The sequence below is a fragment of the Miscanthus floridulus genome, unplaced genomic scaffold (assembly GCF_019320115.1).
Source record: "Miscanthus floridulus cultivar M001 unplaced genomic scaffold, ASM1932011v1 fs_776_4_5, whole genome shotgun sequence".
Lineage (NCBI taxonomy): Eukaryota > Viridiplantae > Streptophyta > Magnoliopsida > Poales > Poaceae > Miscanthus > Miscanthus floridulus.
This window is the reverse complement of record NW_027097261.1, coordinates 14,979-40,000: the sequence shown is the minus strand read 5'-3', so window position 1 is coordinate 40,000 and position 25,022 is coordinate 14,979. Positions and strand designations below refer to the sequence as shown.

The 25,022-nt window shown below is 54.3% G+C and overlaps 1 protein-coding gene across 1 annotated transcript; it reads left to right on the top strand.

Annotated features, from left to right (window-relative positions):
- The first annotated feature begins 1,090 nt into the window (after positions 1–1,090).
- Positions 1,091–14,497, top strand: LOC136533066 (uncharacterized). The gene is made up of 4 exons (XM_066525628.1): positions 1,091–1,639; positions 1,718–2,147; positions 2,218–2,334; positions 14,298–14,497. Exons 1-4 carry the CDS (start codon positions 1,091–1,093, stop codon positions 14,495–14,497), a joined length of 1,296 nt encoding a protein of 431 aa, XP_066381725.1.
- Positions 14,498–25,022: the final 10,525 nt, after the last annotated feature.

Below are 25,022 nucleotides of genomic sequence, written 5' to 3'. Positions count from 1 at the left end.
TTCGCTGGTAAGTCGTGCGCCGTTGTAGCCTCTGAACCTCCTCAGTCTCCCCTTACCCCTTGTTCCCTCATGTGCGTTTGTCGTTCCTTCAGGGGATGAGGGACGTGCGCTCCTCTCCACCGCCCGTTCCTGAGGACGCGGGGCGGCGGGCGGTCAACCGCGCTCACGCCGATGCGCAGAAGAGGCGAAAGGACGCCAAGGCGGCGAAGCGCACGAAGCACATCCTCGCGCGCGAGGAGCTGGATAAGCGCCGCCGTCAACAACGGAAGGACGGTCTTCCGCTGGAGGAATCCCCGTCGACGTCGTTGTCGACGGAGACCTCAGACGGGGACGACAAGGTCAAGGGAGGGCGAGGTCCCTTGGACCACCTTCCTGATGTCGTGGAGGTGGCGCCCGGGGTGTCGGCAAGCAGCCCGGCACCCCCGGGAAGGGGAGGAGAAGCGGACCCGGGGCCGGCGGTTGCCCGCTCCGGGGCCGAGGCCGACACGCCCGAGGCGCGGGCGTTAGGCAAACGCGCCGTCAGCCCGGTAGGCTCGGCGGCCGTGGTGGAGCAGGTGGCGGCGGAGGCGACGCCACCGCCCCTGCAGAGGACCGAAGGGGCGCCGGGGTCCGCTGAAGACCGACCGGCGTCGATGGATACGGAGGCGACGCCTCCGCCGCCGCCTCCGCCGCTGCGGATGAGGTTTGCCGTGGCGAAGCGGGGGCCGCCCCGATCAAGGCAAGTGTATTCTTGGCAGGGTCATGGTGTTTTTCAGTCGCTTTTTTAGTTTTGCGCTAACCCTGTAAGTTAATTTTCCTTAGTCGGAAGCGGCCTGCGGACGATCTCCCCTTGGCGCCCCTTAAGGCGCTTAAGGCGAGCCCCGGCTCCTCCGCACACTGGGTGGCGGAGGCACAAGCCGCTATCCAACGCGGCGCGGCGTCGGCGAGGGTCGACCCAAAGGGGCCGCCCGCCCAAGGAGGGGCTGCCGAGGCGGCCCCTACACAGACGAGGGAGAGAGCGCTTCCGCCTCGTGGGGGCGAGGCTCACGAGTCGGATGGGGCCGGCGTGCCCTTTGTTGTCGAGGCTCCCGGGGTCTCTGAGGCCGAGGCAATGGAGGCTACGGCGTCCACGACCGCCGAGACCGCGGTGGCCGCGGTCGGTGTCTCTGCGTCTGCCGAGGCCACGATGGCGGAGGCCAGAGCCCCCGAGACCGCCAAGGCCGTCGTGATGGCGGCGAGGCTGTCTGTGCAGGAGGCAGAGATGCAGGCGGCGGAGGCCTCTGTGGTGCCCTTGGTTCAGGGCCTGCCGCTATTGCGAGAGAGCGCCCGGGAGGCGGAGGTCTATCCGATCTCCGACGATACTTCCCGGGCGCGGGAGGTGGTCGACGCCGAGGAGACCGACGCCGTGGAGCAGCCGGCGCCGTTCTTGGACGAGGGAAGCTCGGCCCTCGTGCGGGTCCGGCCCGAGCCTCGCGGGTGGGATCACCCGCAGGTACTGTGGCGGAGCCGGGACGACCCTGAGGGGGAGCCTCTGTTCGCCCTTGAGGACGCGGCCGAGGGCGGGCGCTGGAACACCTTCGAGCAGTACCGCCAGCTGGCGGAGCGGTCCCTACGGACGGCGCTGTCCGTGGTGGCCGACGAACTGCCCGGAGTCGCCCAGGTTCGTGTTTTCCTTTCTCGCGCGACGTTTCCTTTCCTGATTTTGTTGCGACCAATGACCCTCGTTCTGCTTCCCCAGGAGCTCGAGACCCGGTCGCTTGGAAAGTCGGTCTTTCTCCGGTGGGAGAGGGGCGTCTGGGACCAGCTTCAGCGGCAGAGGGGCCTTCTTGCCGACGCTAACGAGCTTCTGTCGGCGCGAAGCGCGGAGGTGGAGGACCTCCGCCTTCGCTGTGCCGACGCGAAGGTCGAGGCGGCCACAGCCCAGACGCAGCTCGCCCCCTTGGCGGCGCGGGTCAAGGAGCTGGAGGAGGAGCTTACCCGCGCGGTCAGCGATCGGGATGCCTTCAGGTCCCGGGCCGAAGAAGCGACGGCCTCGGGCAAGGCCCTCGCCGGGCAGCTGGGGGCAGAGGAGAGTGCGCACCGGCTGACCAAAGGCGCTCTGAACGAGGCCCTTGTTGCGGTTGAGGCCTCGCAAATCGAGGCTGTGGTTTTGAAGGGGACGTTCGAGGGTGAGTTCCAGTCCCCTTGTTTTGTTTCCTTTTCCTTATGTTTGCTCCCTGACTTCCTTGTATGACGCAGAGCTGGGCAGTGAAGCTTCCATGGCGGCCGAGGCCTCTAGGTTCGAGGCCCAGCGGTTGAAGGAGAAGGCCGAGGCCTGTCAAGCCGAGACCCGTCGCTGGGAGCAAAAGGCCAAGGGTGAGTCCCGTGGGCTTCCGTCCCTAACTTAGGTTGTCCTTTCTCTCGCTCGACCTCATTCCATCTTCCGCGGTGCAGAGTCAGAGGCAGAGATCATTCGGGCCGCCGAGGCTTCCAGCGCGGTGCAGACGGTGCTCGAGACTGAGATCGGGGAGCACGAGGCGCTGAAGCGTGCTGCCCTTTCCGCCTGCGAGGCCCTGGAGGTCGAAGGGGTTCAGTCAGGCAGCTCCCTTGGGAGCCGCTTGATTGCGCTGAGCAGCCAGATGCGCGAGCGGCTCCGAGGGGCACTGCACACGGGTGTCAAGCGGGCGCTGGCCGTCATCTCCTCTCACTACCTTGGCGTCGACCTCCCGGCCATCAGTGATGGCTATGTTCTGCCTGATGATGACGAGGAGGCCGACGCGGCGGTCGCGAAGCTGATGGAGGCGGCGGAAGGCCCTGGCACGGCGCTGGCGACGCTCTTCGAAGAGGAGGTGGTTCCTCCCTTACCATCTGCCGGTGCTGAAGGCCCTGAGCCTTGATCTGGGCCCCGGGGGCTATGTAAAAATAGAATAGGGGTTATTTTTTGTATCGTAACGCTTGTGGCCGTCGAGGCCTTTACTTTTGAAGTACTTGTGTTTCCTAGTTGTTTTTCTTATGTTTCCGAGCCTCTGCCCTCTGTCGCTCCCGATCGGATTTCGTTTGCAAAACACCCCCTTGGGGCCTAAGCCGTCCCTTGAGCGAGAGGTAGTGAGGGAGTGCCGTAGCCCGGAGGCGTAGGTCGTCTCGCGACTCTACCGGCCTCCTGCTTAGGAAACAGACCTTGGTCCGAGGGGTTTTTACAACCGATTCGTCAGAGCCTGCTAGGGACTTAGCGTAGGAATTTTTGAAAAACAACTGAAGAATGGCGCATGGGACCTAGGGGACGCCCAGAGGGGGTCCCCTATCTAGCCCCCGAGGGGGGCTTGGTTCTGCCGAGGCAGAACCGAGTCTCCCTTGCCGTGTTACTGTATTGCCGAGGCCTACGATGGGCTCGGGGGGTTTCTCGAAAAGTTAGACCAACTAAAGAACGCATTTTAATTGTATTTCGAGAAACGATATATACAATACTTGGAAATTTAGGGATAAAAGTGACGTAGCTGTTCTATGTTCCAAGCGTTGGTGAAGACTTCGCCCTTCTCGTTGGCCAGCTTGTAGGTCCCGGGCTTCAGCACTTGGGCGATGATGTACGGTCCCTCCCATGGCGGGGTCAGCTTGTGGCGACCCTTGTTGCTTTGCGCTAATCTCAACACTAGGTCGCCTACCTTCAAGTCTCGGCCTTGGACGCGTCGGGTCTGATAGCGCCGCAGGCTCTGCTGGTATTTGGCTGAGTGCAGTAGCGCGACGTCTCGGGCTTCCTCCAGTTGATGAAGGGCGTCCTCTCGGGTGGTGCGGTTACTTTGTTCGTTATAGGCTTGCAGCCTCGGGGAACCATATTCCAAGTCGGTGGGGAGGACGGCCTCGGCCCCATAGACTAGGAAGAAAGGCGTGAATCCCGTGGCTCGGCTTGGAGTGTTCCTTAGGCTCCAGATGACCGACGGGAGCTCAGCGAGCCATTTCTTGCCAAACTTTTTCAATCGGTTGTGAATCCTTGGCTTGAGGCCTTGTAGGATCATGCCGTTGGCACACTCTACTTGGCCGTTGGTCCTTGGGTGTCCTACGGCCGACCAGGCCACACGGATGTGGTGGTCGTCGCAAAACGTCAGGAACCTTTTGCCGGTGAACTACGTCCCGTTGTCGGTGATGATGGTGTTGGGGACCCCAAACCTGTGGATGATGTCAGTGAAGAACAGCACCGCCTGCTCGGATTTGATTCGATTGATCGGACGAGCCTCGGTCCATTTGGAGAACTTGTCGATTGATACCAATAGATGGGTGAAGCCCCCGGGGGCCTTTTGCAGAGGCCCGACCATGTCGAGCCCCCACACGGCGAATGGCCACGTGATGGGGATGGTTTGTAGGGCCAGGGTCGGGAGATGTGTCTGTCGAGCATAGTACTGGCATCCTTCGCAGGAGCGTACCAGCTTGGTAGCGTCGGCGACTGCCGTCGGCCAGTAGAACCCCTGGCGGAAAGCGTTCCCTACGAGCGTCCGAGGCGCCGCATGGTGCCCGCAGGCGCCTGCGTGTAAGTCCCAAAGCAGGGCTTGGCCCGCTTCGGAACTGATACACCGTTGGAGGACACCTGAGGGACTTCGCCTGTACAATTCGTCATTGTAGAGGGCGTAGGTCTTGGCTCGCCGCGCAAGCCATCGCGCTTCGGTTCTGTCGTCAGGGAGCTCCCCCCGATCAAGCCAATCGAGGAACGGGACTCGCCAATCCGCGTCCTGATCAGTCTGCGGAGTCTCGGCGTTGACTTCCATGACCTCGGGCTTGGCCGAGGGGGTCTCGGCAGCAGAGGGGGCGTCGAGCTTCGCCCCGGGTTCCGCAGGTGGGCCCTCCTCCGTTGCCGAGGTGTGTCCAATGGAAGGTTCGTGGAGGTCTCTGGCGAAGACGTTCGGGGGGACCGGGGTACGTGCCGAGGCCATCTTTGCCAGCTCGTCGGCGGCCTCGTTGTACTTCCGCGCGACGTGATTTAGTTCGAGACCGTCGAACTTGTCTTCTAGGCGTCGTACCAACTTGCAGTAAGCCTCCATCTTGGGGTCGAGGCAGTTTGACTCCTTCATTACTTGATCTATGACGAGCCGCGAGTCGCCTCGGACGTCGAGGCGCCGTGCCCCAAATTCGATGGCGACTTGTAGGCCGTTGACTAGGGCCTCGTATTCGGCCACGTTGTTGGAGGCGGCGAAGTAGAGCCGCACCATGTAGCGCATGTGTACTCCGAGGGGCGAAACGAAGAGCAGACCCGCGCCTGCCCCGGTCTTCATCAGGGATCCGTCGAAGTACAGGGTCCAGCACTCCGTCTGAATTTGAGCGGGTGGCAGTTGGGTATCTGTCCATTCAGCCACGAAATCGGCCAAGACCTGAGACTTCATCGCTTTTCGAGGCGCAAAGGTCAAGGTTTCCCCCATAAGCTCGACGGCCCATTTGGCTATCCTGCCCGAGGCCTCCCGGTTATGAACTATTTCGCCCAGGGGGAAAGATGATACCACCGTCACTGGGTGCAACTCGAAGTAGTGGCGCAGTTTGCGCCGAGCCAGGACCACGGCGTAGACTAACTTCTGGATGTGGGGGTAGCGTGCTTTGGTCTCGGAGAGCACCTCGCTGATGAAATAAACAGGTCGTTGGGTGGGCAGGGCGTGCCCCTCTTCCTGCCTCTCTACCACTACGGCGGCGCTGACCACTTGGGTCGTTGCGGCGACGTAGAGCAAGAGGGTCTCGTCCATGGCCGGGGGTATCAGGACGGGAGGATTCGTAAGCAGTGCTTTGAGTCTGTCGAGGGCTTCTTCGGCCTCGGGAGTCCAAGAAAAACGCTCGGATTTTCTCAAGAGTCGGTACAGAGGCAAACCTTTTTCGCCGAGGCGCGAGATGAAGCGGCTCAGGGCCGCAAGGCATCCCATGACCCTCTGTACTCCCTTGAGGTCCCTGATTGGTCCCATGCCGGTTATGGCCGAGACCTTCTCTGGGTTGGCTTCGATGCCGCGTTCCGAGACTATGAATCCCAAGAGCATGCCTCGGGGAACCCCGAACACACACTTCTCGGGATTGAGCTTGATGCCCTTCTCTCTAAGGCATTTGAAGGTTATTGTCAAGTTGTCGACGAGACCCTCGGCCTTTCTGGTCTTGACCACGATGTCGTCTACGTAGGCCTCGACGGTCCGCCCAATGTTGTCGCCAAAGACCTGGGTCATGCACCGCTGGTACGTGGCACCGGCGTTTCTGAGGCCGAAGGGCATCGTCACGTAGCAGTACATGCCGAATGGTGTGATGAAAGAAGTTGCGAGCTGGTCGGACTTTCATCTTGATTTGATGGTAACCAGAATACGTATCAAGGAAAGACAGGGTTTCGCATCCCGCAGTGGAGTCAACGATCTGATCGATTCGGGGTAATGGGAAGGGGACTTTTGGACAGGCTTTGTTCAAACCGGTATAGTCTACACACATCCTCCATTTCCCACTTTTCTTCCTAACTAACACGGGGTTAGCCAACCACTCCGGGTGGGATACTTCCTTGATGAACCCGGCCGTCAGTAGTTTCTGCACCTCCTCACCGATGGCCCTACGCTTTGCCTCGTCGAAGCGGTGCAGGCGTTGCCTCACCGGTCTAGAGCCGGCTCGGACGTCCAAGGCGTGCTCGGCGACTTCCCTCGGTATGCCCGGCATGTCCGAGGGACTCCATGCAAATATGTCGGCATTCGCACGGAGGAAGTCGACGAGCACGGCTTCCTATTTGATGTCGAGGGTGGCGCTGATCCTCAGCGCCCGGTCGTCGGGGCAGGCGGGGTCGACCGGGATGAGTTTGATGGTTTCCGCGGGCTCGAATGCCCCCGCGCGACGCTTGGAGTTAGGCACCTCGCCACTGAGTTGGTCGAGGTGGGCGATGAGGGTCTCGGCCTCCGCGAGAGCCTCGGCGTACTCGATGCATTCAACGTCGCAGTCGTATGCATGTTCGTACGTGGACTCAATCGTGATGACACCGCGAGGGTCTGGCATCTTGAGCTTGAGGTAGGTATAGTTGGGCACTGCCATGAACTTGGCGTAGCACGGCCGCCCTAGAATGGCGTGGTAGGCTCCCCCGAACCCGACTACCTCGAAGGTGAGGACTTCCTTGCGGTAGTTGGAGGGGGTGCCGAAGCAGACAGGAAGGTCGATGCGCCCGAGGGGTCGCGTGCGCTTCCCTGGCACGATGCCGTGGAAGGGTGCGACGTCGCCTCGGAGCCTCGACCGGTCGATCTCCAAGAGCTCCAGGGTGTTGGCGTAGAGGATGTTGAGGCCGCTGCCTCCGTCCATCAACACCTTGGAGAGTCGGGTGTTGCCGATGATCGGGTCGACAACCAGTGGGTACTGCCCGGGATTCGGAACATGGTCAGGGTGGTCATCTCGATCGAAGGTGATCGCCTCTCGAGACCAGTCGAGGTACTGGGGGGTGGCCACCTTGACCGAGAAGACTTCTCGGCGTTCCCTCTTGCGCTGCCGCGCCGTAAGGCATGCCGAGGGCCCACCGAAGATCATGAAGGCGTTGCGTACCTCGGGGAACCCGTCGCCCTTGTCCTCGTCCCGGTCGCCGGCGCCCTTTTGCTTGGCGTCGTCGTCGGGGAGCCCGAGCCTGGCGTAGTAACGTCGCAGCATGGAGCAATCCTCGAGGGCGTGCTTGACCGGGCCTTGGTGATAAGGGCATGGTTTCTTGAGCATGTCGTCGAAAGGCCTAGGGCCTTTGGGGCCTCGGGGATTCTTGCGTTCTACGATCCCGACCAGATCAGCCTCCATGACCTCCTGCTTCCCTAGGCGCCCCTTTTTCTTTCTCTTAGGGAGGTGGGAGGCCGAGGCGTCGGGGGCCTCGTCTCTCCGTTTTCCCTTGGCGTCGCTGTCGGGGAAGATGGCATCGACGGCCTCGCCCGAGGCGAAGTTGGTGGCGATGTCGAGGAGCGCAGCAGCGGTGCGTGGCACGTTCCGACCTAGCTCCCGCACCAGGTCTCGGCAGGTGGTGCCGGAGAGGAAAGCCTGGACGATCTCCGAGTCGTCGACGCTGGGCAACTCGGTGCACTGCTTGGAGAAGCGCCGGATGAAATCTCGGAGAGACTCGCCTGGTTTCTGGCGGCAACTCTTAAGGTCCCAGGAGTTTCCGGGACGTACGTATGTGCCCTGGAAATTCCCAACGAAGACCCTAACCAAGTCGCGCCAGTCGTGGATTTGTGAGGGAGGGAGGTGCTCGAGCCAGGCTCGCGCCGAGTCTGACAAGAGCAAGGGGAGGTTACGGATGATGAGCAGGTCATCATCCGCGCCACCTAGCTGGCAGGCCAGGCGGTAGTCGGCAAGCCAGAGTTCGGGGTTGGTCTCACCGCTGTATTTCGCGAGGTTGGCTGGTTGCCGAAAACGGGCCGGGAACTGGGCGACACGGATAGCTCTGCTAAAGACTCGAGGGCCAGGTGGCTCAGGAGAAGGACTGCGGTCTTCCTCGCTGTCGTAGCGGCCACCTCGGTGCACATGGTAGCCTCGGGCGGGCCCCTCACCGTCGTGGCGTCGTCGTCGGCCGACCACCTCGTGGTCTCCCTGCACCTCGTGTTGATTGTCGAGGCGGTCAAGAAGCACGGGGACCCTGTGGGCTATCGGTGCTCGAGCAGGTTTGGGACGAGCTGAGGCTTCCCTGTCCTGCCGAGGCGGTGCCGCGGGCAGGTTCGAGACGCCCCCGTGCCGTCGGGAGGCGGAACTCTCGGCCTTCTGAACCGCGGCGGTCTCTAGGAGATCTCGGAGCTCGCCGCGGACCCGCCGCCCCTCCGTGGTAGAAGGCTCGGGCATTGCGCGAACCAGCATTGCCGCAGCCGCGACGTTCTGGCTAGCGCGATTGAAGACCGGGGGTTGCTCACTCCCTTCGTCGTTATGGATGCGGTGATGCACGTCGAGGGCCCTCCGTCGGGCTCCCCCGCCTTCGCCGCGACCTCGCTGTTCCTGTTCGAGAGAGTCTCGAAGCTGCTGCAGAAGGAGTTGGTCTTGCTCGACCTTGGCCTGGAGCTCATGGAGCTGTTCTAGGTCTGGGCGCTGAGGTCGCGCAAGAGCGACGTTCTCATTTCGTGCAGCCGGCAAGACGGCACGTGGAGGTGTAGCGACGCCCGCACCGGGGCGGAGCGGGGAACGGCTACCTGCCCCCTCGTCCTCTTCGCCCGCCCTCGGCATCCCGAGCCCGACGTGAAAACACTCGCGAGTGGGGTCGTAGGAGCCTTCGTCGTCGGAGTCGGAGTAGCCGAAGCAGTAGTCGCTTGCGGCCAAGAACTGGCGCAAAGCCCCAGGGTTGTGGAGTCCGGAGAAATCCACCCCGGGCCATGCCTCGTCCTCGTCCGAGGAGTCGGAGTGGGTGCTCAGGTCGAGAGCGAAGCGCTGGCGGCGTTCCGAGGGATGCTCGTGAGCGGCAGTGTAAGCATAGGCGTAAGAGGCGGCGGCATTTCTCAACCCAAAGGGGTATGGGGACGGTGCCGTCGCCAGATTCTGCCCCGCCGGGGTCGGCTCTTCAGGGAGTGGTGGAGCGGAGCTTGACGACTGGGCATCGCCGCGTGCCACAGGCAACTTTCCTTTGTCCAAGCTCAGGCTAGACAGGTCCCCAGCCAGGGACCCTGTGCCAACAGCTGGTCGTAGGATATCGGCGGGGGGTGGCGTGTCGCCCTGGATTCGCGTAGCGTCGGGGTGGCCTTGTTCGTGCCGTGCTTGTCGAGCGCGGCGAGAGCGGCCGCCGCCTGCGCCTGGGCTGCCGGGGCGTAACTTCATCGTCGGACGGTGGGGCTCGAGGAGTGAGGAGCACCATGTCGTACTCATGCCCTAGAGACATGAACTCTAGGCTCCCGAACCAAACCACGGTGCCGAGACGCAATGGTCGTATGGGGTCTGCCATCCGAAACCTGCTGGGATGACGAAACCGACACGCAGCAGCCCCTACCTGGCGCGCCAACTGTCGGTGTTTCGGACCGGGGGTCCTCAACCAACCAGTGAATTTGTTCTGCGTGCTCCCGATTCCGAATGGTGATGCAAAGAGACACAAGGTTTATACTGGTTCAGGCAATCGAGGCCCTACATCCAGTCTGAGAGATCGATCTTGTATTCCTTGCACCGAGGTGCTCGTAGTAGGGGGTTACAAGCTAAAGGAGAGAGGGAGCTGGTCCTAGGTCTCGGCAGGGTGTCGTGCGAGCCGCTTGAGACGTTGCTTTCAGGCGGCATGGATGTGCGTGTGTGTGTGTTACAAGGTGTTCTCCTTTCCTCCCCCTAAAACAGCCCAAGTCCTCTTCTTTTATAGCATGAAGGGAGGACTAGGACGGTACATGAGCTAACTATACGGCGTCGTGTGAACAGGGGCGGCGTGTCCGGGTCCTGTAGCCTGTTCCTGTGGCGGCGTAGTCGTCGGAGTGGTCCGTCCTTGGAGCACTGGGGCGGCGTGGCCGTCCCATCAGATCCTGTGTGTCGTGGGAGCCCCGGGACTGCCTCGGAGTGAGTGCGGCGGTGGACGTTCAAGCCACTGTGGACGGACTGCGCGCGAGGCCGAGACTTGGTCGGTGTCGAGGCTGCACCGTGGTGGAGGGGTCTCGGCAGGCACGAACCCCAAGATAGCCGAGACCTTGGTGTACAGTGCCGAGGCCTCGAGTGGGCGGCTGATCGTGGGTATAGTGTTAGGACACAGTGGCCGGTAATCCCCGCCGTACCCTGTCCCAGCCGATATGGCGCCGATCGTGGACACAGCGTTAGGACACAGTGGCCGGTGATCCCCGCCGTACCCTGTCCCAGCCGGTATGGCGCTGATCGTGGACACAACGTTAGGACACAGTGGCCGGTAATCCCCGCCGTGCCCTGTCCCGGCCGGTATGGCGCTGATGCGACCTCGGGTCGCGTCGGCCATTCTGTGGCGTTGAGCCGTCGTCCGGCTGAGATTGCGGGAGTGGTTGAAGCATTAATGGGACATGACACGTTGTCTGGAGGGTCGGTCGAGGCGGGGGGTGACGGGCTGCGGGCGACCCGGCCTCGAGCGACACGGAGACTGAGGCCTCGCGCGAGACGGAGATCGGGCTCCTTGCCGAGGCCTTGCGCGAGACGCCTCGCGCGATACGGAGAATGTACCCCCTGTCGAGGCCTTCCCTGGAGAGCCTCGAGCGAGACGGAGACGGCGCCCCCTGCCGAGGCCTTCCCTGGAGAGCCTCGGGCGAGACGGAGACGGCGCCCCCTGCCGAGGCCTTCCCTGGGGAGCCTCGCGCGAGGCGGAGTTTGTTCCAGGATACCGAGACCTCCTGCTCGAGGCTCGAGGCGAGGTGGAGGAGGGCCCAGTGGGCTCGGTCGTGGCAGGTGAGGGGCCCACGGCTTACCTTCTAGCTTTATTTTTTAGATGGGATTTTAGCGACCCATTTGATGTTTGCTTGGGGTACCCCGTTCTAAGGTACCCGACAGAAGGAACGCAATAAAAGAACATAACATGCAAGTTCAAACTAAAGGCTTATGATGTGCCACTGAAATTTGGGACCACCATTCAAGGGTGGTGCAATATTTGAAGTACTTTAATTGAATAATTGGTCTATAAACCACTTGTTGTATTAGTTAGAGGGTTACCAATTGGCTATAATGGTTTTTTTTTTCACGCTGAATAAATGTCACTCCCCTCATCTTGCATATGCTTAGAGGTAGTGGTTGCTTTTTCAGGGTGACCCTCTGTCACCCATGCTGTTCATACTCGCCATGGATCCACTACAACGACTGCTAGACATGGCAACACAGCATGGCGTACTCACCACTCTGCCCCTGGCAGCGGCAAGATGGAGAACATCCATGTACGCTGAAGATGCAGTAATCGTCATCAATCCGCTCAGAGAAGACCTCGAGGCCATCACGGCCATCCTGCATGAATTCGGCATAATCTCGGGCTTACATATGCAAAAGAGCTCAGTCCACCCGACCAGATGCCAAGACATTGACCTCGATCACGTCCTGGCCTCCTTCACAGGAACAAGAGCACCATTCCCGTGCTGCTACTTGGGACTGCAACTGCATACGAGATCCTTGCAGAAAGTCCACGTACAGCCTCTAATTGAACGCATTGGACAAAGGCTGCCGGGATGGAAGGGCAAAATGCTGAACAGAGCGGGCAGGCACACTTTGGTCACCATGGTCTTATCTTCAATGCCCACCTACCACCTAACCGTGTTCCCGCTAGTGTTTGGGGCAAGGAAGAAAATTGACAAGATACGAAGATCATTTCTCTGGAAAGGAGAGGAGAATGCTAATGGGGGTCACTGCTTGGTCAATTGGCCAACCGTATGCATGCCCAAGGACTTGGGGGGCACGGGAGTGCCGGACTTGGAAAGATTTGGGAGAGCACTGTGCCTCCGTTGGCTATGGCAGGAGTGGACAGATGACTCCAAACCATGGGTGGGAACAAAAGTACCATGTAAGGACATTGATCGCCTCCTGTTCAACGCCTCCACCACGATCACAATCGGGAACGGCCACAAAGCCCGGTTCTGGCATCACGCCTGGCTAGAAGGTGAAGCGCCTAGATATCTGGCGCCTAACCTGTTCAAGCTGGCACGCAGAAAAAACAGGACGGTCAGCTAGGAATTTCACAATGGGAGTTGGATCAGATCGCTGCGGACGCGAATCACAACAGCTGCACAAATCTGAGAATTCATCGACCTGTGGATCAGGTTGCTAAATGTGCAGCTGCAGGAGGATGTGCAAGACTCAGTCACTTGGAAGTGGACGGCTGATGGAATTTACTCCACTCACTCGGCATATAGGATACAATTCCGAGGTTCACATCGGAAATTTCAGCATGACCTCATCTGGAAGTCGCAAGCAGAAAACAAATGCAAAGTCCACGCCTGGATCCTCATGCATGATAAACTCCTAACGGTGGATAATCTACAGAAGAGAGGATGGCCGCATCAGGAGCACTGTGTCCTGTGCAATGGGCCTCTGAAGACAGGAGTGCACCTCTCTTTACTATGCCCTTTCGCAAGAGCCGTTTGGGACCATGTGCTGTCCTGGGAAAACTTCAGTGTCCAATTCCCACAGTAAGACCCCACAGGCTATCCAAATGGTGGGAGGAGGCAGCAAGCAAGGTGCCAAAGCAGGATCAAAGGCGGTTCAATGGAATCCTCATTTACATTGTATGGAACCTATGGAAGGAGAGGAATAGGAGGATCTTCGAAAACGAGCACAAAACGGTCCAGCAGGTGGCCTCATTAACAAAAGAGGATATCATGCAAAGACGCAGGGCTGTATCTTTTGATGGGTAAACACCATTAGCGGTGCGACATGCATGTCCTGTTCCGGTCCTAGGACCATAGTGTTTGGCGCCAGTGGGTGCCTTTTGTACATAAACTTCTTTTTTCCGTACTTAATTGAGCGGTAGAGCTCCTACCTTTTATTTCAAAAAAAAAGTAGTGGTTGCTTTAATTCCACCTTGCGAAAAGGAGCAACATTTTACACCAAAATGCTTGGATAATAGTATAATATGCACTTATGATCCACATCCACCTACTCTTTAATCAGCTTAATCTACTGGAAAAACTACAACAATTAAGGATCTTTGATCATAGTACACACACAAGAACATTTAGATTCGTCTCAAAAACAGTGGTGGAATTGTTTAAAAGGGTGATTGTTTTCTCTGTCCCGAGACTCCTGAATGGTATATATATAAATCAGTTTGGACTTTGGAGTTAGTAATAAGTAGCCACTTCCTATAATTGTATACAGTGTCACCACAGAGGGTAACTGCGAAGAAATGGTGGTACATGGGATAACTAAACCCACCGCCCAAAGTGGTGCTGTGATTGTGGCATTGTGCACATATTGGTTACTGTCCTCAATTCCATTACTTCCCTGCATATGAAGAATTATGACTAGTGAATAGAAAAGCTTTAGGTTGTGTTTAGTTCGCGAAATTTGGGAATTTGGCTACTGTAGCACTTTCGTTTTTATTTGGCAATTAGTGTTCAATCGTGGACTAATTAGGCTCAAAACGTTCGTCTCGCGATTTCCAATCAAACTGTGCAATTAGTTTTTTTTTCGTCTACATTTAATGCTCCATACACGTATCGCAAGATTCGATGTGATGGCTACTGTAGCATTTTTTGGGAACTAAACACATTCTTAGTTTATTTTTATTTATTTATTTAATAAAAGGCATGATTGTGCTTCATCCATGTAGGTGTATGACCACCAGCGATGCGAAGACGAAGAGAAAAAGAAGCAGATTTATGGAGAAAGAACTAATGCACCTTGGGAGGTATCAAAGGCTTCGCCCCCACCACACTCCTCACTGAAAGAGCTCCAACTCTTTGGTTTCAATGGAACAGAGCAACATATGGCATTTATAGGAGCCGTGATGGAGCGAGCTTCTAACTTGCAGGCAGTTGTTCTGAAGGAACATTACTGCGAGTCCTGTGATGCGGTCGTTATTCCTAATTCTGTGGAATGTGGATTTCCAAAGAACAAGGACGAGCAGGATAAGATAAGGAACCTGTTCACCTCCTGTGCCCAAATAATTTTTAGGAAAGACGACTTTTCCAGTGTTTGAGGGTATTCTTTACGCTGCTGAGCTTGTGGGAGGTGCGGTGCGGAATAAAAACTGTGGTGGGAAGGTGTCGGTGTCTGTCACGTACTTTTCCATCCACCTGGCGGAGTCAGTCTTTTCTCCATTTTTGTGTGGTTTCGAGATGAGAAGAGATACCTAAGAACTATATATATATATATATATATATATATATATATATATATATATATATATATATATATATATATATATATATATACTTCTATCATTTGTTCCCCCCTCATAGCTTTGATTGTTGTGTTGCCTTAAATTTTCATACAATGCCAGTATGCCACGCTGCGATCTTTGTCCACCCTTTTAAACGGGTAAATTTTATAGAGCTCAGAAAACTACATGAAAAAGATAGGAGGCTGGAAAATTTTGTTGTTTTGTGGTTGTATCTGCTCTATCTAGAAGCATAGAAAAAAGTTCGTCACATGGACCTCTAACTAGCATCTGTCTAAGCATAGAAAACAGTATTCGTGTAGAAACGTCTCTATGTAATCCAATTTAATCCTCTTCTATTTTTAACGATATTTTTCAACAAAGCATCCAATTTAAAAATAGTTTCCATCATTAGAATGTCGTATTTTCTTTTGCAGAATTTGAAATCTTATGAATATATATCTTTTTGAAATATTTTAAATTTGTAAATTTACAAGTGTTATACCATGAGCGCGAGCATAGAAAAATCGTGATAGTTCTCTTCTTTTCTAAAATTGGAATCACCGCATGTTTGTGTGAAAGGTTATGTTCATAGAATCTCTTCCATTAGGGATAAATACTAAAATTTGGTTCCATAGAAATATGTTGACACGTTCATAGTAATTTTAAGTTTCTTGGTATTCTCTAAAATTTTAAATTTGAATAGCGCGAGTTCGTGTGATAGCTATGGTTGTATAAACTCATGCGGTCAGGTATTTCTATTTCTATATAATATTAAAGAGTAGGTATGTCTATTTCTATGTAATATTAAAGAGTGAAACATTTCTTTCAACCCGTTTATATACCATAGTTTTAGGTAGTGTACATATGAGTGGCAGAGTGGGTTTATCAAACCGCTGGAGATGCTCTGACACGGCAAAAAGGTGCAGTCACACAGCACCTAAAACTATGGTGTCTCTGTCTCTCTGAAGCACTGCGGCCGCTCGGCTCTAAGCATGCAAAAGGCAAATGTAGTGGCCGTTGTTGAAGACCAAACAACCAACAACGACTGCATCACACATCACACTGAGAGCAGCGGTAGGGTCCTATCGGGTGGACCGTGGATGCCTTTCTACACTACTCCTTCGAGCCTAAATGTTCGTCGCCACGATTTACGTGTCGATAACTTTGATTCGATTTATAGAAAATACGTACAATATTTTTATTTCCAAATAAATTTATTAAAAAATTAAATTCAAATATCTATCAATGATACTAATTATGTATCATATATATTAATATTTTTAATATATATTTAGTCAAAATTATTTCTCGAGAAATGAAAACGATAGACATTTAAGGACGGAGGGAGTACATAAGTACTACAAACATGTTCCAATCAGCTGAGAGAATGGCACCTTTCTACAGATAGGGTCCAATTAGTTGGCCGCGGACGCCTTTCTACAAAAGCACAAACATGGTCCAATCTGCTTTTTTTTTTTTTGAGTGTGTGTGTGAGAAAGAGGACATGGTCCAATCTGCTGAGAGCTGAAGATGGCCGCGGCCACACACACAGGGGCGGCAAACCAGGTCGACACGCGCAAGGAGAAGGATGGGCTGCCGCCCCTGGCGTGTCATCGGGCCGGGCCGGCATTGCCAACATTGACGCTTGTGCGGCTGTAGGGAGCCGCCGGAATAATCCACCCGACGGCACGACGAAACAGATCTTCACCTCCGCTCTAGTGCACTGCACTTGCCGCGGCGTGGACGGTGGTCGGTGGATCACCTGCCTGCCCGCATCGAGCGCTCCGTGTCAGCGGTTTTCGCACGCCGCGACCTGTGCCAGCTCCGGCGGCGGCGGTAAACAAGACAGGAACAAAAGGGTCTTCAAGTTTCAGGCACCTGCTCTGCCTCTGCCACTCTGCTCCGTCTGTTCAGGTAACCAGTATCTTCCCTTTCTGTTTTCGGACAAAGCTGCCGACCTGGCCAAGCAAAGCTCTTGCCTGCTGGTGGACTGGATGTGAAGTGCCATGGGCTATGAAGGGCCTTTCGGCTCTGAATTTCTCCTATTTTGCTTTGTCATGTGAATGTGACAGAGAAGATCATGTCTCGATGGAAGTTTGGCCATGCGGATTTGTACGTGCAAGTAGGGCCGGCCGGCCGCCGGTCCCGGTTTTTAGTTCAGTGCACGGACAGCCCCAACCACAAGTCCGTAACAGATAACACGGGGGGAAAGAAAACAGCAGATATGTTCAAAGCAACGCAAGTGCACGAGTACTTTGTACTTAACCGCCTACTCTTTCCGTAACCCGGTCACTTAGGTAGGTCAGGTCAGCGACGGCTGCCACTATTGGACCTCAAGGGTTTTTTGAGTTGACATTTGGACTATATATTTGACAGTGTAAACACTCGTAATAAAACACTGTAAAGTACAAGGCAACTAGGCCCAAATGAAAAAATCGACTAATATAAAACACTGTAACTGGAGAACGATGGTCAGCAGAGTGACGTTATGGCCAAAGGAACCCGTTTGTATATTCCAGAAGAGCCCAAGCTCACCACCTACTACCGTTCCAACAAGTTGCACGCATGCATGCCATCATTTGCCCGGTTAATTCACGGCGCATTCTGACTTTTTATTAAAAGGCCAACATCCCCGCCGGATTCTGATGCGAGCCGCGAGCGGAGTCCACCCAACAGCCGTACCGGACTCCACAGAATATTCACAAGGGAAAAGCGGGGCAGCCTTCTTCTCCCATCTGTTCCTCATCCGCGAGCGACTTTACCTTTTTGCTTTATCTTACCTCCACCTTGGCAAGAATCTGACGTGTACTAGCTATCACCGATGGGGGACGCTCTCATTGCTTTTATCTTGTGGATGAGATTTGGATTCCAAACCACGTGTGGTCTTATGTGATACGAAAGATTCTCTCCCAGTCTAAGGGGCCATTCGGCTGCTCACAATTTCAGCTGGACTTCATCGTGCGCGGATGAAAAATACTGTTCACGCTCTCACAAATTCCTACAGATTCATCCAGATTCCTCTAAGCGAACATGACCTAAGTGCACTGTTTAAAATATTATTACTCAAATCAAAAAATTCTCAACCATGCATACCCTCTCTTCTATTGTCCAAACCCTCGAACTAATTATTATCAGTTGAAACAATATTCTTGGAATGGCTAAAACGTGTCAAGTCCAAAGATAGTTTTTTGGCTTCTATATATGTCCTTTTCAAAGGTTGGCCAAGTCCGGTGATGTACAAGAAACTACTACGATGAAATGTTGTACCCTCCTTGTTTTTACTTGGTCACCAACCCAATCCAAGTTATTAGTAAGACAAAGCTGCATGCATCTTTCTGCCATGACAAAACGATTCTCTTATCATCGTGAACCATCTCCATGGCCGAGATTTCGAAATTGCTGTCAGCATGTTCGTTGGTTGGTTTCTGGGCTGATAAGTTCGACTAGTGCTGGTTCGTTGTGAGAGGAAAACACTGTATCATGGCTAATAAGCCCTGGCTAAAACCAACAAGCGAACAGACTGGGAGCTATGAGACAGGTGATTAGGCGCGTCGGACAGGCTTATATAACTATATAGATTAACAAGGGAATACACAAATGAAAGGTGACAAGTGGCACAGGAATAAGACAAGGCACTGGAAGCATAAATTTGGCCAATTTGGAATCTTAATTAGAACATTGTGGAAGAGGCAGACTAGACTTTGCATCTATGATTATTAGAGGTCGCTGAGACTGAAGTGAGCATCTAAAAGTTCTCTTTGCATGGCATATGTTTGTTCGATAAAGCTAGGCCTACCAAGGCGTTATCATACAAAGAAGGGATTTGTTACACATGCACATTTCTTTCTTTCTTTCTTTCTTTCTTTCTTCTCTTAAAGTGTGTCACATTACTCACGTCCCAAATTTTAAGGTTCTTTGAGCTTATCCTAACTCAGACTATTATAGGTTTGACCAATTTATAAACAAGAGAATTAATATCTACCAAAACCAAATGGTAAAAGTATGAAAATATATGTACCAATCTGTCTGAAAATCTTCATTTAAAGTCTTAAATATTATTATTGTTTAAAGTTTAGTCAAATTTTAAGATATCATGAATTAGAACAGGGCTCAAAATTCCTTATATTTTAGATGGAGTGAGGGATGTATTAATTTTCATATTTTTCCTTTTTTTATGCATCGATACTTCAAGTACAGATCTTCAAGCGTGATGGGCACGGCATCTTGACTATTGTGGAACATCTACGTTTGAGGCTGCAAAGAAAATGAAAAAAAACGTGTGAAATCTATGTCAAGTGAGGCTCAAACCCAGACCGTGGGTGTTCCACTGAGCAAGCCCCACCAATGAGCCGTCAGTTTGTTTGCTTTTCGCCTTTTCCCATTTTGCATTGACGGACTCTAACAACGATTGTTCACATTCTCAAAGCAAGCACAAGTCCTCTTGTCGGTTTCATATATACTTTTGAGCTTGTAGCCCTCTAAAATGGAAATAAAGAATAAGCATGCAACACCATTCACCAAGAATGTTGTAATCCACAAGAAAGTAAATCAACACAACGAATAACCTTTAGAATACCCTTTTAAACAAAATTCCAATCCATGAGCAACATGAGCATATATAAACTTAGCTACTTGCTGTATTTTCGTTTTAGTTTCATGCATTTAGCCCACTGCCCAGGCATTGTGGGACATACGAAACCTGTCTGGACTAAGCAACTCTCACAAGCATTGGATTATATTTTCAGCGTCTAAGGCTGAGATACATGTCTAGAGCAGAGGATGCCTGGGAAGGCATAAACCAAACAGCTCATGTACCTCTCTCATCGCTCCTGCTTGCTGTTCGCTCATGCCCGCGTCAACCTTCTTTGTTCTCAACAAGACTGCAACAAGTGCATCATTGATCGCTATTTTTTGCAAGACCTGTTTACATCTCCTCCCATCGGCAACGACCAACGCTAGTCCTCCTCACGTTGCCATTGCCCACTCACTCATGCTGGCACACGTTTTTTTCTAAGCCAAGTCACCCCTTGTTTTACCGTTTATAAGCCGTAATATTTTCTTAGTTGGAAAACCGTTTCTCACCTCAGTAACTCTCTTTTCAAAACAGTAAAAAGACAATGTGCCACTCCATTGTTATAGGAACCTTTCTAGTTTCGAGGTTTATACTACCCTTAAATGTTGCATTTGAAGTGGTACTTATGGCTTTGTGAGAGTATATTATTTCTTTAAATCATGCAAAGACTCCTTTTCCCTCTTTTTGGGAGGAAGCAAAAGGACAATGTGCCACTTTATTTAGTGTATGGAAACCTTTCTAATTTTGAGATTTACACTCCTCAACTATTGCATTCTACTCTTTTTGGCCCCGAATAAATAGATTCCTGACTCAAGAATTTGTCTACAAGTAAATCAATCCCGGAGATTGAATGGTCCATCGGCCCATTTATTTTCTTCGAAGTCTCCTCGCATTTACTGCACCCCCTCCCATATCTCAATTTAGTGTTGAGTTTCTACAATTAGATTTGTATAGTAAATGCTATAATTAACGTGCTATTGGAATAATCATTGATCGGTGTGCAACTATTCTAGTTAATAAATGACAGTATTCTGCCCAAAACTGCTACTCCCACCGTTCCCATTTACCCGGCGTGAAGGCCTTCATTCCAGAATCAAGACAACGCTAGTAATCACCGCATGGCATGCATCCCAACATTAATTGGCCCTCTTTTCTCTCGTTGAAAACCCATGCATGCAGTGCTATTCCAATCTTAGGGCCTGGCATGGCTCTGAAGCTGAACTCCAGCAACTCCAACCAATTTTCCAGCCAAACATCCCAGCTCCAAAATTCCATAGAGCTGCCAACTCCACGGAGCTGTAGTGTAAATGGAGGTGGAGTTTTGGAGCACATCTTTTGCAGCTCCAAAACCACCCAATATGAACCTCCTCGTGGAGTTGATGGGTAATTACCCACCAATGCCACTGGTTACACAAAAAACGGTTCGTTCTTTTCCTCCGCGCCACATCTCCCTCCTGCGCCTCCTCCAATCCGCGACTGCTCTGTTCTGGCGCCCGACCCCCGCCGCCGCTAGGGTTTGCCCGCCGCCACCCACACCGGCGGCCGCCATCCATCCCCGCCGCCGGTTGCCCGAGCCCCACCGCCGTCCGCCGAGCCCCGCCGAACGCCGCCGCCCTCCTGCTGCTGGCGGGCGTGGAGCCACTCCACGGCGCGCCACAGCTCGTCCTCTGGCACGCCGACAACGTGGCGGTCTAGCGCCGCCGCGACGGCGGGCAGCCCGGCGTCGAGGTCGGCGCGCACACGGGTGAAGTGGACGACGCTGCCGTAGTACCCCCACGGCAGCGGCGCGTACATCCGCTTGCGGAAGTCCAGCGCCAGCGTGAGCAGCTCGCGCACCGCGGGCGTCGGGAAGTGGAACGTGGCGGAGGACATGGCGGCAGCGTCAGCGCCGGCCGGGGACGCGGCGCTGGACTTCTCGGCGAGCAGAGGCAAGGGCGGGGGCGGTGAGGCTAGGGAGACCTCGAGCGCTGGGGCATGGAGAGCAGTAGATAGATGCAGTCCAAATATCTACTAATTGGCTACTGATTGTTTATCTATACTACTCATTATGTGTTGAACAAATTGGATTAATCGATGTTCAATGACTTGGGATGACTTGGCTTGAAATGTATTAGTAAGTATTTTGGAATTTACTGCATGTATTTTCATTTCATATTTGTGAGAAGTTCAAGTCATTCATCTTCTCTAAAGAACGGTGTATTTATTCAAACCAGGGGCAAGAATGGCAATCTACCCTCGAACTTCTCTTTTGTGGAGCTGGGGACACCCTCCCAGCCAAACACCTCCATCAGACAGCTCCAACTCTACCCAGAGCTGGCTCCACCTGGAGTTCTGGAGTGGAGCAGCTCCACCCAGAGTTAGAGCCATGCCAAACAGGGCCTTAGTGGCTGACACTCCGGTGGTAGCCATGCATGCAACGTTTGGTAAGTCCGCCTCCTATTATGCCGCTCCGTTCGTTTAACTTATAAGCCGTACTTTTTCAGCTAACGAATAATATTTTTCTCTCACAACAAATCAGTCAACAGTACTTTCAGTCATACCTTATCGGCCAAACGAATAGGGCAATGGTCGAATTAAAAGACCGATGTACACCTGGTATATAGGAATGGAGGGAGTATAAATTTATTTATTCAGACACATAGGTTCTGTTTGCTTGTCTTATAATCCGTACTTTTCGGCTTATCTTTTCAGGTGGAACAATGTTTTTCTCTCATAACAAATCAGCTGGAACAGTGTTTTAGCTTGTTTTTTCAGCGAAACGAACGGGACCATAGGGAGCAACTGACACTTATCTTTTTGTAAAAACACAATATTTCTTCAAATCATACAACCACTCCTTTTCCCCTTACTAGAATCATACCGGTGTGTTGCATGGGAAGAAAAAAATATCATCAATGTCTATCTAACAACCGGGTGTTTTAGCATCTAGTAACACCCGCTTTTTTCCTCCATGGATACTGTTCATCTTCTTCCCCTCTTCTCTTCCTCTTTGGAAAAATTCACAGATTATAAGTAACCGTTTTTTTTTCTATGCAAGGACAAAGACAAAATTTGGTGGACGGCGCCGGAGTTGGGTAAGAAGAAGCTCGCCGGAGATGGGAAAGATACCGGGGGCGGCGGCGTGGGGACGGGCGCAGGCGCAGCGGCAGCGCAGGCTCTGCGGGCGGGCGGTTCCGTGACAAAAAAAATCGTGTGTAACCAGAACCCAAAACACACGGGTGTGATATAGCATTTCTGTAGATATCATTTGCAGCGCAGAGATCCTCGAAGGCAAAAGTTTTCATGGTCGATGAGAAACTTGTATCATCATCCTCAGATCCTATTGGCCCTGGCCCAATAAAACATCACGTGAAACCTCAAATCTAACAAATATAATCTATGATCTACTACAAGAGACATGCAGAATTCCAAATTCTATTTTCTATTGCTGAACCACTGGAAAATATTCTGATTTGCTTACCTCTTTCAGTAGCGTGCCGTGGTCAATCTGCAGTGCCTGCACAAAGGCCGTGATCAGTAGCTGGGCATTCCGTGTTGGGGAACGTCAGCTCCGGTCTGATTTTGGGGCTCGGGTTTCCACCGGCTGCAGCGAGGTGCACTTGAATCTGCAGGATAAGGGCTAGGACTTCCTCGCTGGCCTGGTGTGACACCGCGCCTGCAAGATTCCACAGAAGCAGGCGGCGAGCAACTTGGCCTTGCTTGTCGATCGTGCGGTGGAGGCCTTTCCGAAGCGGTGGAGATCTACTGATCAAGTACGGCAGGCGGCGGGCGACTTGGTGAGGACGAAGGCGAGGGCGAGAGGTAAGGGCGTGCCGCTGCGCTGTGGGATTTGATGCGCCGAGGCTAGGGACAGGGGCTTTCGTTGAGGACGGGGAGGGCGAGTGGCTGGGCTGCGCATGCACGTCATTGGGGCGGGCGTGGTGGCGTCGGTGCGGCATCTGAGCGGTTTTTTCCCGTAGCGATTATGGTCCCGTTCGCTTACCTGACCGGTTTTTTTTAGCCGGGAGTGTTTTTTTAGCTACTTTCACGTCAAGGTTCAGTAACCCGAACGGAGGCTGTTGCGCGATGTGCTGGCGTGCCGGGCAGGTGGGGAGGCGGGGCCGCGGGTCAAAGGGAAGAGGGGAGGCTGAGCTGAGCGGGGGGCCAAGAGGGGAGCCGTGTAGACGCGCCATCTTGCACGCTCTCCTCCGCAGCCGCAGCGGCCGCGTCGCCTTGACGCTCCTACCCGCCGCTGTCAGCGACGTGCTGCCGATGAGCAGCCTGTTCGGGAGGCCGTATCGTATCGTGGATTATTTACTGCTGGCTGGTTTGGTGTGAGAGAAAAACACTATTCCTAGCTAAAAATTTACTATCGTTTACGAGCAAGCAAACAGCCTGGAGTTCACCGCCGCGCAGCCGCTGTTACCCGCACGTCGAGCACGGCAAGCGGTCCTCACCGCGAGCACCTCGAGACGGCCCATCATTTGAGGTAGCTATGGAGTTTGAGACGTGGACGGAGGCAGTTGTTGCTCGTTCCCGACGCAGACTCAAACGCTGCTTTGTTTCGTTGTGACCGGAGAGGAGGAGCGGGACCATGATTTGACGCAGACGATACCCTTGCATATTTTTTAGGTTTAGAGAGAGAGAGAGAGATTTTTTAGGAGAAAACCATAATGAGCTACTAGTCATAGCATGCTAGCCGCGAGCCCGCAATAGTACTGGGGTAAGCAAAACCCCAAAAACCTCTCCCAGGCCCAGCCACCCAAAGCGGGCCCCACCAAGAGCCAAAGCCCAAAAAGCCACACCCCTTGCTTAAAAAACAACACAAACCCAGGCCAAGCGCGAGTCCACCGCCTCCCCCCAACCCGCACTTGATCCCTCCAGTCCCCAGCTCCCCGCCGGCCTGCGTGCGTGTCTCGTCTCTCGTCGTGCCTTGCCCCCCGTGCGCCCGAGAGGCAGGGGCGAAGAAGGCTCGTCGTCTCGTCTCGTCTCGTCTCGTCTCGCCTCGCCTATAACTACTCCCTCCGCCCGCTCCGCACCGACCCCCGCTGCTCCGCACTCTCCCGCCCTATCCTGTTCGTTCCCCTCTTCCTCTCCACACGATCCCCTCCCTTGTCGGCTTCCGCACGGGCGGGAGGAGCCGCGGCCACCACATCCACCGCCTCCCGCTCGCGCTATATCGCACCAACCCCCGCCGCGCCGCTGCCTGCCTGTCGCGGTCCCTTCTTAGTTACGCGGAGGAGAGGCTAGCTCTGCGGGGGACGCCGGACCGGAACCGGATCACGCCTCCCCTTCCCGCCTCGCCAGGCCCAGGCCCAGGGCCAGAGGGCCATGGCCACGCTCCCGCGCGCGGCGCCGCCCACGCCCGCCGCGCTGCTCCCGCTGCCCCGCGCCGCGCCGCCGCTGCTGCTCGCCGGGAGGGCCGCCGCCGCGCGCCGCTCGCGGCTGCGCGCGCGGGGCCCGTCCGCGGCGGCGCGCCGGAGCTGGGTCGTCGCCTCCTCCTCCTCCTCCTCCTCACGGGCCGTGCTCGGCGGCGTCGCCCGCCGGGACGCCCCTGCCGCGCCGCAGAAGCCCACGCAGCAGGTACGGATGGATATGCGCGCCCGATCGGGGATGGGTTAGTGGTCTCGTGACTCTCGTCGTTACTCGTGACGTGGGTGTGTGTTCGAGAGAGGTACTGCGCGTTTTGGGGTTTTGTGGGCTTTGGACTGTTCAGTTTTGTCCGTCTACGAAATCATCGGGGTTTTGTGGCTTCTGGATTGTTCATCAGTTTTCTCTATGATATCATCG